This window comes from Triturus cristatus, chromosome 4_1, assembly GCF_964204655.1.
Source record: "Triturus cristatus chromosome 4_1, aTriCri1.1, whole genome shotgun sequence".
NCBI classification, from domain to species: domain Eukaryota; kingdom Metazoa; phylum Chordata; class Amphibia; order Caudata; family Salamandridae; genus Triturus; species Triturus cristatus.
Genome location: NC_140585.1, coordinates 804,519,270 through 804,538,405, shown reverse-complemented (window position 1 = coordinate 804,538,405; position 19,136 = coordinate 804,519,270). Strand labels below are relative to the sequence as shown.

The 19,136-nt window shown below is 45.4% G+C and overlaps 1 protein-coding gene across 1 annotated transcript in view; it reads right to left on the bottom strand.

The window, feature by feature from the left end:
* LOC146855584 (adipocyte plasma membrane-associated protein-like) overlaps window positions 1–19,136 on the bottom strand; it is a 104,755-nt gene that overhangs the window by 8,917 nt on the left and 76,702 nt on the right. The window contains exon 7 of the mRNA XM_085653415.1: window positions 13,187–13,347. Coding sequence (XP_085509541.1) covers window positions 13,187–13,347 — 161 coding nt within the window. The remainder of the gene's footprint in view (window positions 1–13,186; window positions 13,348–19,136) is intronic.

Genomic DNA, 19,136 nt, shown 5'->3' with positions numbered 1-19,136 from the left:
AGAGGCTGGGAGGATCGAAGTCGACTGGAAAGTTACCTACGAGGAGGTGACCAGCCGGATGGGATGATCTTGTGATGCAATATGGGTGTGTCCTAGGATTCTGATGTTGGGGTTAGGGATCTGTCGGAGAGAGAAGAAGCATCTTAGAACGAGCTCCATGGCTTTATGCCACTTGACCCATTCAGTGAGAGTGTACTTCTTAGGAAGTCTTCATGCGCTGACACCTTTGCCTGAACTTGCCTGGAAAATGCTAAGTAAGGATGTCACGTTACTGGTAGTGTAGGGACCGACTAATGCTTTTCACTTACGAACCTCAAATGAAGAATACTCTTGATGTTGGCGCAGTGATTATCTGCGTCCTGATTTTAAAACTGGTCATTCTCTGCTTACTTCAGAGATTGAACTTTGCTCGTAGGTTTAGCTTTGTATTAGTTCCAATGTATTTCTACCCCCTCATTCTGAGGTATATGTCCAACTGTTCTTGGATTTGTAATAATCGAACCTGGAGTCAGTGATTCTTCGGAGTCATGGTTTATTTGAATTGTGAAATCTAATTAGATAAGATATTTCTCCCCTCTACACTTCTAAGCAGGAACCGACAATCTGTCGACCAGGGGTTCCTGAGTAAATTCAGGACGAGAAACCCGGCCCCATCAGATCCAAGCCATCTAAACAAAGATTAGGGCAGAACTGGCATCAGAATAATTAAGGGAAGGCATGGCTCCTTGAGGTAACAATCTAATACACTGCTCTCTTAGGACAGGCACAGACCAGGCATATTTAACAGTAGCGGTGCGTCCATTAGGGCGTTTGGGCGTAGCCCCCCCAACCCGCAGCTCCCTCGGCGTCTTTGAATTTAAGTAAACTGAATCAGTTTACTTAAGTTCAAAGATGCCGAGGGAGATCCGACAATCATGTCAGTCAGCAAGACGTCAGACCGCCCACCCCCTTCAGAGTCTGAAGGGGGTGGGCGGTCCATAGTCATGTTGACTGACATGATTGTCAGACGGACCAGGGGCAACAGGCAGCAGCTGCAGCACAAGTGCGCATGGGTGGGGAAGGTGAGCGAATTTTCGCACCGCATCCAGTCATGCGCACTTGTGGCTGCACAGGCTGGCGCATGCCCATTAGGAGAGCGAGGGTTGAGCAAAGGCTCAAACCTCGGTCCCCTAATGGGCAGACGGGCGAGCAGTAATCATGCCCTAAGCCAATCCTGGCGCTGTTGGCAGCGCCAGGATTGGCTGAGAGGGGCTGTAGGCACCATTGCGCCAACGGACCTGAGACGGCGGCACCCCCCCCCCCCCCGTGCGCTTCGCGGCACAAATACCGTTTCAGGCATCTTTCCAACACCTGGGAATACAGTTTCCGACAATTGGTACGAATCTCTGCTGTCACTTTTACATGGGAGTTGAGCAAAAAACACACAATGTTGCTGGGGCTACTACAAGTCAGTAGAACTTTGTTTAGATGAAATCTGAGAACATCGAAGTTACGTGACATCCCGATGTAGGGTTAGGAACAAGACCAGGGAAGTAGGGGCTTCTGACTTCACTTGACGTGGAAGACTCTACCAGGCTTGTCAATCTACGGTGTTTGGAAGCGTTCATAAGTTCACACAAGAGAGAAGCGCCTCGAAACCTCGTCAGTCGTCAGGGTTAGTAAGAGGGAGCGATGCAGGCAAGACCCCTCCTTTCATCAACTCGTGAGTCCCCTTCCCCACTGGACATGTCCCGGGCCGGCCGAAATTACAAGCAGGTTCCAAGTCACAGAAGCGGCGGGCCACAGAGTAAAACAAACGGTAAACTCTGTTTTGTTGATTTTCTAAGTTTAAGTGTTTCTATGGTATGCCAATGCCGCCGTCGCCAATGTTTGAATATGCAGGTGCTGCTAATAATAAATTGTGTTTGTGACTATTTATAATTCAATCAAATTTAAAAATTCAAGATTTTATTTCAATATAAAGCACCTTTAAAAACAAAAGGCAACATCACAATATAATCTGATAATAGATGTAAGTGTAGAAAAGTCAGTCAAAACTGTCAGAAACCCCTAGACTTTAAAAGTGGTAATAGATACCTTTGACCTAAAAAAACCATAAAGTGGGCAAAATAATTCCAGGTGTTCCAGAGTGTGAAGGGAGCAGCCATTACAGGGCATATCTGGATAGATTTATGGTCAAACTGTTCGGGAGGAAAACAAATACGTGGACGTATTGAACCCAAGCAAAATTTTGTTAAAAGTGTTCCTAGCCAAGGATGTCTAACAGCAGAAAGATGGGGCTCGGGGCCTGCAACGGTTTTCAAAAGCAGGAGAGATCTGGTAATAGATTTTCTAGGTGCCTTGGATTCCCTGTTTTCCTTTAGTGGATTTAGATATTTTTTCCGGACTAGTCTCCGATCCCCATTATTAAGGAGGTGGGGTCGTTCAAACAAGTCAGGGCAACCTAAGGACCTGGTTATGGACTTGATGTAATTTAACCACGATACCTTGACCCCATGCACGCACCCAAGGCAATCTTCGATCAGATCCCCATTGAATGCTGTGTGCTCACCACACTGAAATCCACAAAAACAATGGGGCCAGTGCCACACAGTCCTTCATGTAATCAAGGCCCAAGTGCGCGCATAAATAGCGATGAGCTGTTTAGACACAAATGCAAAAGTTTCCTACAGAAGCGGTTCTCTTCTCGCTGTATAACCTTACAGTTGCAGTATCCCCAAATTGCAGCACCATACAACAGTACAGGAGGACATTTCCTTTTATAAAGTTGCAATAAGGGCAGGATAGGTTTACTCTCTATCGATGTTGAACACCTAAACAGAGCGCTACAAGCTTGGCTAAAATGTATACAACAATTAGGTAGGCAGGCAAGCCAATTGTTCTGCTGGTAAAATATGACCCCCAGGTAAGGAAATGCAGGCACCCTAGAACCCGTATTCCCCTCGATGACAATGGGTCTAGTTTTGCAAGATTTCCTCCCGCACATATTGTAATGTGTTTTAGTGATGTTCACATCCAGTTCCAGCTCATCCATGTAACTAACAAAAAGGTCAACAAGCACTTTAAGGCCATTTGCCGTTCGAGACAGCAATACTGCGTCATCGTAGAGCACGGAAGGCACGAAAACCGTCTTTTCCTTGGGCAGATCATTCCCTCTGGCTACCAAATAGGTATTCAGACCGTTAATATACAAGAATAAAATGGGCGCAAACACACAGACCGGTCTGACCCCAAAAGGGAGCCCAAGAGGTTTCGTGCATTCTCCACCCACACCTTATCCGACACAAACATTTACATCCATATGTAAAGCTCTTAAAACCTTGACCAGTGCAAGAGGTAGCCCTAGGATTGCCAAATTGTTCCATAGCTTTGACCTGTTTACCTGGTCAAAAGGACCCTTGCTTTGAGACCACATTTTTCCCAATCAGTAGGTTTAAGTTCAAACACTGCTCCATAGTGCCTTTGCCTTCCCTAAAACCGTACTGTACTCGACAAAATATGTTATTTGCTTTGGCACAACTTTCCACATGTTGTAAAATAATACACCCCACTAACTTCACAAATGAATTTATTAGGGAAATAGGTCGGTAACAGGTGGGATCTTGTCTATGTCCCTTTTAAAAATTGGCACTATAATTGCAGATTTCCCTGAAGGGGGGATACCAACCTGCACCTCCACTTTTTTCAGAGGCTGTTCAGACCACTTTTGGTGGTCCCTAACTTTTAGTGCTCATGCCGACTATGCTTTGCCGCTTTTTCGTGACAGTCAGAGTGGAACAGAAATGTAGCTCTGCTCTTGCTATGGTCTGTCTCCCTAACTCCATCCATTTCAGTTTGTATGGGGGATGTTGGTCCTTCATTTCTTTCTTGATTGAGCATTCCATGGCGGTATCCATGGTTGGCTATCCCACCTACTGGTGACTCCTGGTGTGGTATTCCTGCAAGTATTATTCTTATCTTTCTTACACTGTCGATGACCGGTTATGGTTCTGCACTACTTATCAGAGGCACTTGTGATCTAGTGTTTACGAACCCTGACTCTCATCCTAACTGCTGGAACTCTTTTCCCCCGGCACTTCACGTTGATAAATAACATTTAGTAACCCTTTTAGGGACCTTTCACTTTTCTCCCCCTGGGTGAGTTTCTATATAGCTTGTTCAATAAGATCCCCTTCTTGTGCATCTCTCGTTTCTTCTTGATCTATAAAGGGAGCATCCTGTTTGCTACTTCTGTGTTGGCAAAGGCTCTAAATTTCCACTGGAGCAGTGGGACTCATGCCACAGTCTATACTCTGTTGTCTACATTACTGGCCTGACCATTATTTCCCGCTAGGACATTCTTTTCTCTATGTGTCCTTCATTTCTTTAGCAAGCTTATTACTCTTCTTCAGTAGGGTGCACTTTTAATGGACTACTCTGGTGCACACGTTTCATTCACAAGGGTGATTTATCAACAAAAAAGAATCTTCCTCAGCTTGCTGAGGTCTTGTTTGTGGTTACCTCCACATACTTGGTAGTACTTAAGTGCTGACTTTTTTCTACCACCAGTCTTGTTGTCCTTGCTTTGATTTTTCATGTCATCTGCTCTACTCACTTATTGCTTACAGGCAAGTAATTTTACCTTCTTGCCACAAACTCCTCCTTTTTTGGAGTTCATACATGTGTGGTATCAAGGAGTCTACATTTATATGCTTGCAAATACACTATGTGGTCTCTTTTGGAGTGATAATTGCTCATCCACCTTTTTGTGGATTCCTTTGTTACTTGAAACTTTTCCTAGAAGATTATGGTTTCATCCTGTTGGACTTAGTTTCCTTGTTGGCTTGTTTGTCCCCTTCGTTAACACTCTCAATGGACAACCCTTTTCATTTTGTTCTGTCCGGTGTCCTAATATCCTACCCTCAGGTGTTGGTTATTACACCTATCTGATTTCTTTTATTGCTGGGGTTTCTCCTTCATAAAAAATACCCCCCTCTATTGTGTATTTCAGTTCTTTACCCAATTCTGGGTTTTTGTTCACCCATGTACCTTGGTTTAATCAGGCATGTAGGATTGTTGCCCTTATACTTTCAGTAATTTGGATGTGACTCCCTCCCCCTTACTGTGGGACATTTCTTCCTCTAATCAACAATTATTGTTCTTCTTTAGCTTGCATCTCTTCTGTTGCTTAGCTTTTATTGCTTAGTTCAATTTTTTAACTGTTCCCCTTGTGGGGATTTAGTCCCTATGAGACTATGTGTTTTACTTTTGTCCGATCTTCAGTTTCTTCTGCTCTGTCGGATATGCTTTACCATTAGATGCTAAGGCTCAATACCTTTTTCTAGGACTCCATGGGTTAGCTTCTCCTACCTTCTGGGCCGAGTTATATATATTTGTTTTCCCTCTATCACCATTTTATGGTTAGTACTATGTTGCTGATTAGTCAGCCCATAATTCTTATGTTTCTCAGCTTCAGCGAGGGGATAGCTTCTTCTGTTATTGATATATTTATACATGGAGGTTGTCTATGTATGTATGTGTGTGTGTGTGTATGTATATTGTGTATTCTTTATATATGTGTTATGCTGCATTTCGTAAACCGGGCCTACCTATAGCTTATGTGGATGTACCCTTCATTCGTATCTTGCAATCTTGTCTTCACTTAGTCGCTATGTATGCACTAGCTCTTCTTTCCACCTCTGAGTTCTACGTGTTGAATAATCCCATCAGTGTCGTTCTGTCGCTGGGACTTTTTTCTTAACACAAGCGTTGCGCTTCTCAATACTTGTTCTTGTCTTCACAATATTTTTTCGGTGGTTGCATTCATCCATGCTCCTCCATCATGGATCTTTTCTAAAGTTCCTTTCCTAGTGTGTCTCAGGACTGGTTTGCCTCTAATGCATTTGCAATTGGCACTGGCCCTCCAATCCCTAGCTGCCCATGGGTTCGGTTCTTGGGCCTATTTTCTCAGAGTTTTGCGGAGTACGTTTGACTTACAGATGGTTTTCTAAGTCAAGGCCCTATAGCTGAGTGGCACTGGCTGTTGCCTTTGGATTTCCAAATCACAGTCAACCATGGGTCACATCCCACCTTGGGAGCGACCTGGTATTGTATTTATATTGAATATTGTCTAAGGACACATTTTTGTTCCTCTGCCATGGGTTACCCTATTGCCATGCACTTCACAGTCTTTATACCTTTGCTTGGCTGTGGTTCCTGCCACAGTACTTGGGGTGTGGTGTATACTCTTGCTCACCTAACTTCCTAAGAGCGTCCGGTCTCGTGTGCCTTGGTAAGGACCGGCTATTTCTATTCAGGGATTTTTAATACGATCAGTTCGCAGACCCTCTTCCGGGGATAGGATTGCTTGGGTATCTATTCTAAGGTAAGGAATCTGCGGCTATAAGTCTCTATCAGATGAACAAGTTAACTATCTGGTAGAGACATAGTCTAGCCCCAGATTCCTTACCGACCCACCCATCCTCCCCATTCTGAGGACTGTTTCCATCTTACCTAAAAGAACCCTTTCTTGGTATTCGCATACTGTGCATTTCGACTTTGTAATTGTTAATTCAAAGAGATATTTATCTTTTATTGCAAACTGTTTCCACAGCTAGCTTCTATGATGGCTCCGCTTTTTTGTTACGGTAAATAGTCACAGAAGAAACTGACCGCATCGGGGAGGGGCTTATATTGACTCCGGTGATGTCGCATACGTGGACAACATCGGTACAGCTTCGCATTACACCCTCTACCTACCCACAGGGGTACTGCTGAAAATATTTCCGGATCCATTGTGGCACCTGAAGAGAATTCTAAGGAAAGGAATGTGCACCTAGACTATGTCTCTTCCAGATATAGACTGATTTGGTGGAATGCAGGCTATCATTGGATGCAGCGGATGACCTCAGTACTCTACCAGGGGCCCAATCCGCCTAATGTTTACACACTGCTTTGCAAGCTCAGCCCTGTGCGAAGGTTATTCGCAGCTCCCCCAATGTATCTTCGGCGGTCCAGGAACAAATGAATGAGAGTGCCTCACTGTAAGCTCTCAATAACAGCACAGGTCCACATTTAGCTAAGAGGAAGCACCAACAGAAACGTACTGGTGCTACCAAACTCCCAACTCATTCTCCAAGGAAATGTGACTCCTCTGGCCACTCGCAGACTTTGGTTGCAACAAACTCGGACTGGGGCTATATATTTGACAAACTTAAGGACACCATTACACAGTGTGTCGCTTCAGTAGTGGAAAGGTTGCTTTCCATAGAGTCTGCTGTATTAGATTTATCAAAGAGACCATTGTGACCTTTAATGGGTCTATTAATTTCCTTCACTCTGTAGGCCTCGGGTCCTCTGTCACTAACGATGCAACTGGCAGTGCGGTCAAGCCCTACTGGCCAGCTCCTGAACGCTGGTGTTTCAACTCCTCACCAACCCTTCTAAACAGCCCCACCAACCACTGTAGGGGTATGTCTCAAAATCTACATTAGGAGGTCACACCACAGCCAGGCTGTTGCCCTTGAGGTTGGAATAGTGGGGGGTGGGGGGCATCTACCTGTTAAAGGGCTGCCTAGCCTAAACCTATCTCCTGGTTGGCGTCCCTATGTGAAAATCCAGGCAGGGGTACCACAAATGGGCCCAAATGATATCGAAACCACCTGTCAATTGAAAAATGATTTCGCCATTGGCTGTGTAATAACGCCATCTTTAACATTGCTGATTACAATGATATCTTATTTTTGAGGAGGGTTGAGTGAATGGGTGGGTCCTGCGGCAAAAACGTTAAATGGGGACTGTCTAGTAATAAACTGTAGGTCACCTACGCTGGCCAGGCACCTGATCCACAGTACTGTTCACTGCCGACCAGGGATATGGGAATTAACATTCTTCCGCTTGGATTCTTTCACAGGCATCTACAATTCAAATCTTCACCACTCGTTAAAATGAGGTTGTATCCCTTGAAGTAATCTATTGTACCCACATCAAATAGATTCCTCCCTCTAGTGGACTTAGATCAAAATGATTGACTCCAGGCTACCACCCCTCTATTGAATAGCCCCAGAGTTAGCAGTTGGCTCCTTGGCCACCTCCTATACTGCCCCCTACACTGTCCACTGAGATGCCAGGCATTAGGAATACGATCTAGGACCCTGATTGGCTTAATTTTACCACACAGTTCGATGTGATCATGTTGCAGGAGACCTGGGCCTAGGAGTCGGTGGCCTGGGATGGCTTTGACAGCTATAATGTTGCAGCGACCCCTTCCCTCAGCCACAGAGTGCTTGGCGGATTAGCCATCCTAGTCCGCATTTTTGACACAATAGGATACAGATCTCATGGGTGGTTTTTTTCGTGTGAGTTCCCATTCTTTCTGGTAAATATTTACAACTCTGAGATCCCGGGTGACAGATTGAGGCTCTATTTCTAGCGATACCCACACCTGAGGGTAGATCGCTTGCATATTTTAAGTCTTTCAATATAATATTGAAAGGGGATTTTAATGCTAATTTGGGTGCAAATCAAACCAATATCAACCCTTTTTCAGTTGAAGACCCTCAATATAGTACATCTGCTCATATAGTACACCTACCTCTGGCAAAAGTTACTTGATGCCCTTGGGCATGTGGGCCTATGGAATGTGATGTCCAGAGAGTCAAGATTAGCTACTGAACAACCCACATTTGTTGGCTGGGGCAGGGGCAGGGGCAAGGATATGTGTTAATATCAAGATCCTGTGTGGGTTTTGTCAGACCGGGGGTGATGCATGAAACTTGTTTTAGTGATCACAGCCCCATAGAAATCAGGGTGGCAGCAAATGCTGGCACTACCTCAGACCCTCTCCAAGGCCTGACTGGCCTGACTGTTAAGGATAAGGGACATAGGGTGAAATGGCAGATGCTCCCAATTTCCCCCTTGTTTAAAACCTTAGTGAGAACTAATTTAGATCTTATTATGGGGCCTTTATTAGCCTTTGATTCATCCTCTGTCTCTGTCCTGGATGCTTTTTCCAAATTGAATAATTCTACTAATGCCATTATGAGGGAAGTGTCGGGCTGTGTAGAGTTGTTCAATCTGGCTGATTTGATAAAGCTTGTAGGGTGGCCAATAAACAGTTACTCGAGGCCCTAAATATGAAGCCTGGCAACCAGTATAATATAATGGTGGCTTGAACGGCTTATAAACAAGCCATCAGGGAGCGGAAAGCAGATCTCAAAGAGGCTGCCTGGGAGCGGCTGGTGTTTGCCTGCGACTCTAGGGACTCTAAGGGCTTTTGGGCTATTGTCAACAGAAAACAGCCTAATGTGGCAACACCCAACGACATAGGCTCTACTATTACCCTGGCTCACTGGGTGTCACACTTCCTAAGGGTTTATGCCCTTGACAAGGATGTGCCCCCAGCAATGGACGAGGAAAGCTGCTTATACCCACTGGAGGTTAGGTTTGACCTCAAGGAGGTATACACGTCAATTTTGGCTAGTCCCTCTAACAAAGCCCCAGGCCCTGATGGGATACCCATGGACCTTTACAAGGCAGAGGCTAACCTCTGCAGCTAACCTCTGTGCCCCCATTGACTGAAAATGTTCGGGTGAATACAGACAGCAAACATGTATGCTAATTTAAGTCCATCCTTTCTTCTTTTTTCCAACAGGTGTTCACCACATATACCTGTTGTTCCTACCAAAAGTATTACACAGGTATATTGTTGGTTGTATCGTTCCAATTCTTTCTTTTTTGTGATAGTTCTCACTCACTTATTTTTGCAGTAGTAATAATATCTAGGTCTTGAAGAAAGCCATGATCAAGATTGGCTGAAACATGTAGACCTGCTCAACAATTTCACCAGCGCGTTCGTACATTTATTCAGACCGCGCTCTTACTGCTTTTAACCCTTGACACCACGGGATACTTAATAAACTCTTTTTTCTCCTGTTAGTCAATTTTAAATTACTCACTTTATACACTGCATTACGCACTTTCACCACCCTGTATATGCTCCATCGATCTTAGGAGATCTAGTTCCCGGATAACACTAAAACATCTGTGAATTCCTCATATGCACTAGCTAGGAGTTGTAGCTCCTTGGCTGCACCAGTTTGCAGCCAAGAGGAGATCCCAAATGATGAAGCATGCCACCTTGGTGGGTGATGGGATTCCGTCCTCCTAAATAGGATTTCCTTCATTTACTATTGCCTGTTGGTCTGCTCAGGTTACAAGTCTGTATTTTTGTTTTAGGGACCCGCGGATTCTATGTTGTTGATAAGAATCCAAGAACGCGAGATGTATTAATGGAACGCAAAGCAGAACTTGTGGAGCAGAAGATAAGTCTGCCACAAGGGTTCTGTCTCCTGGAATCTCGGTCTGACAGAACATGAGAAAGAGAGTCGATATCATACGAGGGCAAAACAGCCTTTAGCACCAAACTATGATGAGTAGGGTGCCGGAGGAGACAGGCCAGATCACCAGGGACCGGACGGTGTCTGTGAGATATAGATCGTTCCACTGGGGCCCCTGTATCGGGTTTAGCCCCGCTCCAAACAAAATGTGATATAGGGCGTCACTATAGGGAATCACTGGCTCCATCCCGGTTTAGCCCTGATGGAGAATGCCAATTAGGAGTTCAGTAGATTTTTCTACAGAAGGACGAGTTAAATCCAAAATCAGAGCAACTCGCCTTAGCATATCAGCTAAAGTGGGGCACACCTCTGTAGCAAGAGGCTGGAGAAGACTTTAGTCCACTACCTTCACCCAGTTCAGTTAGCGAGCTATCCTCCACATGAGGCTGAGCAGCATCACATTTGGGGTGCAGAAACTCCGATTCATCCCCATGACCTCCTAAACAGTTCCTCAGAAGGGAAAACATTGGAGGGCTTCCACAGAAAGCGAAAGAAGGGTGTCTGAGATAGGCGGCACTATTTGCTCCATGCTCAACGTCAACTGGCGCAGAGTTGGCAGCACCTCTAAGTCGGAAAAGGGGGAAGTGGCACGGCACCGCCGATGGAGTCAGATGATCAGGTACAAGCGCCGAAGGTGGGAACCCCAAGGGCTGTGCAGCAGCGCTGAGGCTGAGTCGACCATCGAACCCAATGGTCTAACTGAAGCCAAGGGCGTACCCGCCGGAGTGAACAATTTCAAGGCACCTCTCACCTCCTTAGGGCCCAAAGGCGCTCCAGGAGAAGGTGGAGACCCAAAGATGGCATGCACAGAGCAAAAAATATGCTCGCATCTGGGTCAGAGTCGCCCCAGCTCCAGGGTAGACAGGGAGGCGCAGGTCGAACTCACGCATGGAGTCGTCAACCAGCAAGGGGAAGGAGGCATGAAAGGTGGAATCTCTGAGCGGTGACGTCTGGGGATGCCTCAGCTTCGACGGCCTGCATCAAGACTTACCGTGGGACGATGATGGAGAGTGACATCCACCGTAACGGCTCCTGGACCGGGGCCGTGAATGGACCATGCAGAGACTGCGAAAGCCGCACCAACAGGTCATGGTGCTCTCCCAAGCAACACATTACAAATGGAGTGAGGGTCTGTGGACAACATTTGTCGTCCACAAGATCCACAAGATTTGAACAGGAAAGCACACTGTTTCAATCATAAAAACATCAAAGTATGCCAAAAACTACCTAAGGTAATTGCTTCTCTGGATCCGCGTTGTAAGCACAGAAAAGAAGATACTGACGTCAGCGCATCGGCAAGGGGCTTATATGGACTCCGGTGACGTCGCATATGTGGACGACATGAGTACGGAGTCGCAAAATGCTCTCTACCGATGCACAGGGGTACTGCTGAAAACATTTCTGGATCCAGCCTGGCGCCTGGGGAGAATTCTAAGGTAAGGAATCTGCAGCTAGATGTGTCTATCAGATTCTGGAGGCAGAGTCCTTGGATCCCGATAGCTTTGCTTTCCCATTTCATAAACCAGGGCACCACAAAATAAGCTCTAACAGTCAAAGTCAATTGTGCACCATGTTTCCAGGACCTGTTGTGCAGAATGTAAGCCTAACAATAAAAGACAAGAGGGACTTACCCAGTAGGAAAGCCCTGTAGGTTATTAAATGAACGAATGGTAGCCCCGGCCAGCCTCCTCCAGGCAAACACGGGCTGCCCTTGGCCTAGGCTTTGCCCAGGTATGGCCCACGCAGCGGGTTGAGCTGCCATGCTTTGAAGAGCTGGTGGCTGGGCAGCCCTGCAACTCTCCTGGCAAGCAACGTTGGCACCTACAAGCATGGTGGGTTATGGGACACAGAGTCCCCCTTGGTGGCATGTAGCGCGGAGCTAAGCTTCCCCCGCAGACTCACTTTGAGTCCTTGGGCATCCCACGCAGCAGGCTGAGCTGCCGTGCTTTTGAAGCGCTGGAAGCTGGGCAGCCCTGCCCCGCTACTTAGGAGCAACATGGACACCTGCAAGCGCAGTGGGTTATGGGACACAGAGTCCCTCCTGGCGGCATTAATTGTAGCGTGGGGCTCAGCACCCGCCCCCCCCCTCGCAGAATCACCGAGTCCTCAGGCATCCCACGCAGCGGGTTGAGCTGCTGCGCTTTGAAGCGCTGGTGGCTGGACAGCACCGCCCCTCTCCTGGGGAGCAACGTTGGCGCCTGCAAGCACAGTGGGTTATGGGACACAGAGTCCCTCCTGGCGGTGTGGATTGTAGCACGGGGCTTCAGCACCCCCCGTAGAATCAGAGTCCTCTGGAGTAATTTGTATTGTTCAAAAAGCCCTCACCAAAAAAAAAAACAGTTGTACCCATTTCTGATTCAAAGATTTAAGTGTACTGTGCCCAAGTGCTGTCTCAATCTGATCAGTCTCACAAGGGTTTGTGAAGTTTAGAAAGAGTGCACGATAGGAAGAGCTTTTTCTATTATTCAGAAAGAGATACTAGACCAGTTAAGATAAAATATAAAACTCTCTAACCCATGTTTACAGCTTTTATTGGACTGTAAGCGAGTAACCACAAAGGAACCCTCAGGTAGTTGTATACTCTACAAATACACTTAACACAGCCCAACATAGTTAAGATAAACCATTACCTGTGTGCTGTTAAAAAATATTTTTTCAGTAAGATGAACCAGTTGCTAACCAAACCCTTAAGTAAGGTACCCCTAGGTATTGAAATATTTTGTTAAGTATTCATTATCTTTGTCACCACATTCTACTGTTGTTATCCTAGGGAAGAACAATGAAAATAAAAGAAAGTATTTTTACAATACCGTAGAATTCTGCAAATGCTGGTTTCTGCTATCAAGATGTAGTCTTCTTGTGGTGATAATACAATTCCATTTGCCATGTAGAGGCCATCAAGTAGAGTCCTTGCAATTTTTGTCACTGGATTATATTCCAAAAGTCTTCCCAGGTGATTTGTTTCAATGACCTACAAAAAATCATGGCTGGCTTAATTTCCCTTTTGCTTTTATTCATCAATGTGCTAAATCCCCAGAAGAGCACACTAGAACTGTGCATAACAAATACACAAGGAAAGAAAAAGAAAGGAACAACAACAGTTAGTAGCAACTAATACAGGCGATTAGAGTGCCCAAAATGCTTATTAGTGGAGCAGTCCCATAATAATACAAATCCCATATACCTCTTAGTGACTTTTGAAAAAGAGAACCATAGTGACTTTTGTAAAAGAGAACCACAGTAACAGAAAAACTATTAGTGCTATCTTGGCTAAAGGCAAAATAACAGCATCCGAGTGTGACGGATTACAATTGCGGTCGAAGTTTGCCAAGAAAGGGATGGCAACCCCTTAAGATCAACGCATGCAACCTAAAACAGGTAAATGCATGCGTTGAGGCTGAAACTCTCAAGGCAAACCATAGAAATGTTGCTTCTTGGAGTTAGAAAAATACCAAGTAGATTGCTCACAAAGGAACTCTACTGTACATTACAATATAGATATTCTAAGACTTGACAGAATTTCATATCAGTTAAGGAGTTTATCCCTCACACCTCTTTAAAATGTTTATGTTTAATCTAATAGGTTGAATAGATAAACCTGGTGGATGCAGTATGTGATACTGTAGATCACATGATATGCATACTCCTGCCACCTTGTGCAGGTATGGACATTGAAAGTTGTTGTTTTTCTTTGAAGTAAAAGTTTTGGTTTTGAGTTGCCATGTGTTACCTCCTCCTAAACCTAAAATGTACCACTACACAGACTCTAACTTAGATTGTTTTTTCCACCATCGGACTGAGAACCTCAACACGAGGACACTGGAAAGCTAAATCTCTACATGCACAGTCTTTGTGTAACTGTCACCTCCTTCAGCAGAATTTTGTACAGCCGTCAACCTATTCAAACCGTAGTCGGATCAAGAAGGTCTGGTCATTTGAGAATGACTCGTGTGCAGAAAAAATATGGAGACACGCCATTTAAATTTTGCCCTAAATGCGGTTGCAAGTTCCAGTGGTTGGACCAGCATCAGGACCCAAGTCTCTGTCTCCTGGGGAACTAAGCTAGGTTTGCCTATCTGGCTTGTTAAACAGTGTGAGAAGTTCAACTGGCACCAAAGAGATGTACAGTAGGTACATTATTGAATGCAGTGCGGGAGGTCTCTAAAGCCGCAGTCCGGACAAGGCATCAAAGGAACTTTCTCTGAAGGCGAAAGCAGGGGGCCTCTGGTAGTCCAAGGTTCCAGGGAGAGCAGCGTCCAGAACATGTGTCCTCCAGCAACTCAGATTTCAGAGAATAATCCTCTCCAGAGCCCTCAAAAGAATTCACACCTAGGACAAATACCACACCAAGGGTTTTGCAAGCACAAAATACTAACGTTCTTCCCTTTTAGCTCGTCCTCAAACCTTGGTTCCAGGGCAAAGATCAGCCCAGAAAGAGCTGTGGCTTGAACCCCAAACTCCTCCTAAGAGGCTCGAATAGTCAGCTCTGCTCACTATTCCTGTGGCACTTCTGTACTGAAATACATCCTCAGTGCAGGAGACTCCTCGAGCACCACAGCCCAAGACTCAAAAGTGAGATATTCAGCATTGGTCTTGACCCAACTTGGAACTGAGGTTGATGCCGCAGTTCAACAATGGCTTTGCAGTTAAAACTAAACTCCAAACAAGCTCCATTTTGCTGAAAATCAAGGCAATAAACCTGATGTGTGACAGAAGAGTATTTATACTGATCAAATCTCTGGCAACATCCTCACACAGCCCCCTCCACCTGGCCAACCCCATTCTCAAAAGTGTCATCTCACATTTGAGGAGCTATGGGCATATCACATTCCCAAAAAACACAAACACAAAACCTAGGGAGCCCATACCACTACCTGCACAGCCCAAAACACAGTCAATTCATAAAGATTCAACTCTGATCCCACTGCAAATCAGGTAGACCCTGGTGGAGACTTAATACCCATGGTACAGTGGAAATTACCTGTGGCACAACCGTAAAGTGGGCCCCCTGCCGACTGATGAAACCTTATCCCATCACGCAATGTCCACCTGATATCACTTCATGCCACTCAGTCAAGTCATCCTGCGAGTGGCAGACCACCAAAAGGTCAAGCTTAATGTGACAAACGAAGATGACAATCAATGAAACACTGTCAAAGACAAAGCAAGCTGTGGAATTTCTACCTATTTTTAGGTTGAGCCTGTAGCAGCGCGCATGCGCTGCTCTGGCGAGACTTTTAGTAAGGGGCTTTCAAAAGCTCACCACACACTCGCTCGTGCGTGTGTGGCCTATTGCTTGCGGTTACCCGCACAAGCACCATATGTTTTGAATTATCGTGCCCAGACACGGGCGCGATAATTCAACAGATATGGCCTGGTGCTCACTCTCGCGCCACTCGCGGGACGCTCCGTCGTCATGGCTCATTAAGCGCATCACTCGCGGGCACCCTTACAGCGCGCGCACCAATGCTCCCGCTAGGTAAGAAGTTGCATTATGGCCGTTGCTGCTTCCACTCTCCGACACAAACGCAGCCATTTCCATAAGCAGACGGTGAATGGGCACATACTTTGCGCCTAGCCTCTCGTCTTACAATGTGGCTTTATGTAAGTGGAGCTTCATATTGTTTTTTTTAGCAGTTTTCTTTAGTGCAAACTCGACTTGTATGAGAGCGCTTTACATGGGCACCCGTTGAATTACAGACACATATTAATTTTACAGGCACAGGATGATTCTGGGATTTGCCCAGGATCACAGCATGCTTGAGCATATCCGTCGTTAGTTTGGATGCGAACGCTGGTAAGTGAGGAGGAAGGAGCCGTGAACGTCCTGGGGGAGTGAGTGAGTTAAGCAGTCATCCAAATAATCACTCTGGACAGGGGAGGCACGCACCGAGGAGGTCATCCGTGCCTATTATCGCCCACTCCAGCTCTACCCCACATCCATATCATCTCCTCACGGAAAGAGGGCTATGCTGTGCAGCGAAGTCACTGTGTGTCGAGCAGAGGCAGCATCCGGTTCTTGTTATTGTCAGCATTCTGGTTTTGCTGTACTTGTTTTTCTTGCAGTAAACCTTGCTACATTAGCAGTGATTAATTTTGAGTGCAAATCGTCCCAGAGTCCTATTTTAGAGAGGCAACACCGGCTTTTGGAGATTAACTGGGGAGTCTGTACATATTAAAGAACCTGGGAGATATACTAACGTTTTGGTAACTTATTTATGTGTGTCTGAAAAAGTCTTCGTTATTTTCAGTTGAAGGGCTATTATGATTAGCATCCAAAATATTACCAGGAAATCATAAAAACCTCTAGTCTCCACAGTGGCAAGCTGGCATATGAAGGGCCTGCAATGGCTAATGGCCAATAGGTCTCGCCTTTGGGACCTTATAAGTGTTTAGCCATGCAACAGTTGATGTTGTTGCACCAAGAATATTGTGCTGCATAACTAAATAGTTATAAGGCACCAAAGGCGAGACCTATTGGCTATGCCAATGCTTGTTACCTAAGAAACCTTGATAGACCCAGTCAAAGCCAGAGTTGTTATGCCTAGGAATGAAAAGATATTTAGAGCAGCACCATAAGACCCCATCAATATCAGAAGTCATATCCTACCAGATTCACTTGTAGTACATGTGGCACATAAAAAGACAGGAAACCCCCTCAACCTGACAAAGAAAGCAACTGAGTAGATGCTGTCAATATAACACAAAAAATGTGGTACACCGTGGGGAAAAAATTAACCATATTACTTCAACATAAATCGATCTTAATTCGATTCAGACTTGTGACTATCACATTAAACTATTTAATCACATCTGATAATGCGAACCACAGCTCTGTTGGATTACTCATGTACATTTTAATGATGTTTTGTGGCAACATATATAATAAATCAATTAACACATATAGACAACTCAACTAATAATTTCTATAATGTACAGTCTAAAAATCTAATACGAGTACACAACTGCACAAAAGTATAGATTGATACTGAATTTTATACAGTATGTAATATGTTACATTTTTCCCACGGTTTGTTTCCTACATTGATAGCCCAGGTGCTTTGGGGGTTACAATGGCAAACCGCCTGTTTAGTAGATGCTGCAGGCATGTAGGTAGCTGTGGGGTCACCAAACAATGGCATATGGCCATATCTATAGGATTGGTGTCAATGGATGACAGATAATACCGTGAGAAGAAGTGAGAAGAAGGAGGAATTCGAATTTGTGAAGCACCTGCCTGACGCTTAGCAAAAAGGGAGGAAAGGAAATAGTCCAGAATGTGTAAATAATTTCAAACGCCAACATTAGGTGCTCACTAGATGCAACGGTCAATGACGCCATAGAGACAATACCAGCATTCTTCTCTGGCATCCGAAGTATCTGAGTGCTGGTGTGAGGTGCAGCATCGCCTTCTCAGTCTCCCTTCCAATGGGAAATACCTGTTTGTTCCACAGGTGGACTCCATATTAGAGGAAATTAAGCAAAACCCTAGACAGCAAAGGCCATGGGAGCTTTCCAAACCAAGCCTGCCAAGATGAGGTTTCAAAGGCAATAAGGACGAGCTAGAGCCAAGTCAGCAACCGCTCCCAACACCCTCAGTACCACCACCACAACAACCCTTTCAGGAGGTGCACGTCATCCAAGCAGTACGCCCAAGTTGGCTTAAGATGCTGTACGGCCAGAGGGACCCAAAGCAAGAGTACCTCTGGCCCAAGCAATGACCTTCCCCAAATTATCATTGACCACTCAACACCTGTTGCGAGATGCCTAGGGCTATACTTTCCCCAATGAGAGGGAATACGCTTATGGGTCCTCTCCAACTTCGCCCACAGCTTTTGGCCTGAATTTCACAGAACACCACCCAATATACTATCACACCAGCATGGTATCAGCCAAAATCACCAAATGCTGCCACAGGAAGAAGTGTAGGCATTGATTCAAAAGGGAGGAATCAGACCTATCCCACTACACCAGATAGGATCAAGAGTGTATCCCTCTACATTCTCAACCCCAAGAAAAATGGGACATGAAAGCGGATACTCGACCTCCTATCCAATACATCACTTCAGGATAACAACACTCCAAGATATCCTTCTACTGCTCTGCATCGGAGACTATGTGGCACACTGGATGTCATGGATGCCTTCTTACACATCCCCATTAACCCTGCACACCACTAGTACCTGTAGTTTGTGGTAACTGGGAGGCATTATCAATTCAAAGTACTACCCTTTGAGGTCACAACAGCACTGAGTGTTCAACGAGTCTCTGGCAGTCGCAGCAGCGCATCTTTGAGGCTACGACGTTCATGAATCCATACCAGGATGACTGGCTGGTAAAGAGCAACAGCCAAGTGCAATGCCTCACTCCATTCAACAAGCCATCTCACTCCTCCAAACATTGGAGCTCACCATTATGCCAAAACATATCTCACCTCCTCCCTAACAGACACAACAGTTCTTAGGAGTCTTACTCATAACAATGACATACAAAGCCTGTCCCAGCAACAAGAGAGTGATAGCATGTCAAAGCCTGCTTCCCTTTTAGCAGACACTGCATCCTCAAACAGCAAGAATGATAAGGAAACAAATGGAAATAATGGCGTCTTGTGATGCAATAGTAGCAAATTCTTGGCTGCAAATGCACCCTCTGAAGGAGTGCCTTGCGAGACAGAACCTCCAACAAACCAGTTGCTTAGGACCACTAATACAGGTGGAGCCAAGGGTTCAGCAGAAACGTTAATGGTGAAACAACAAGAAC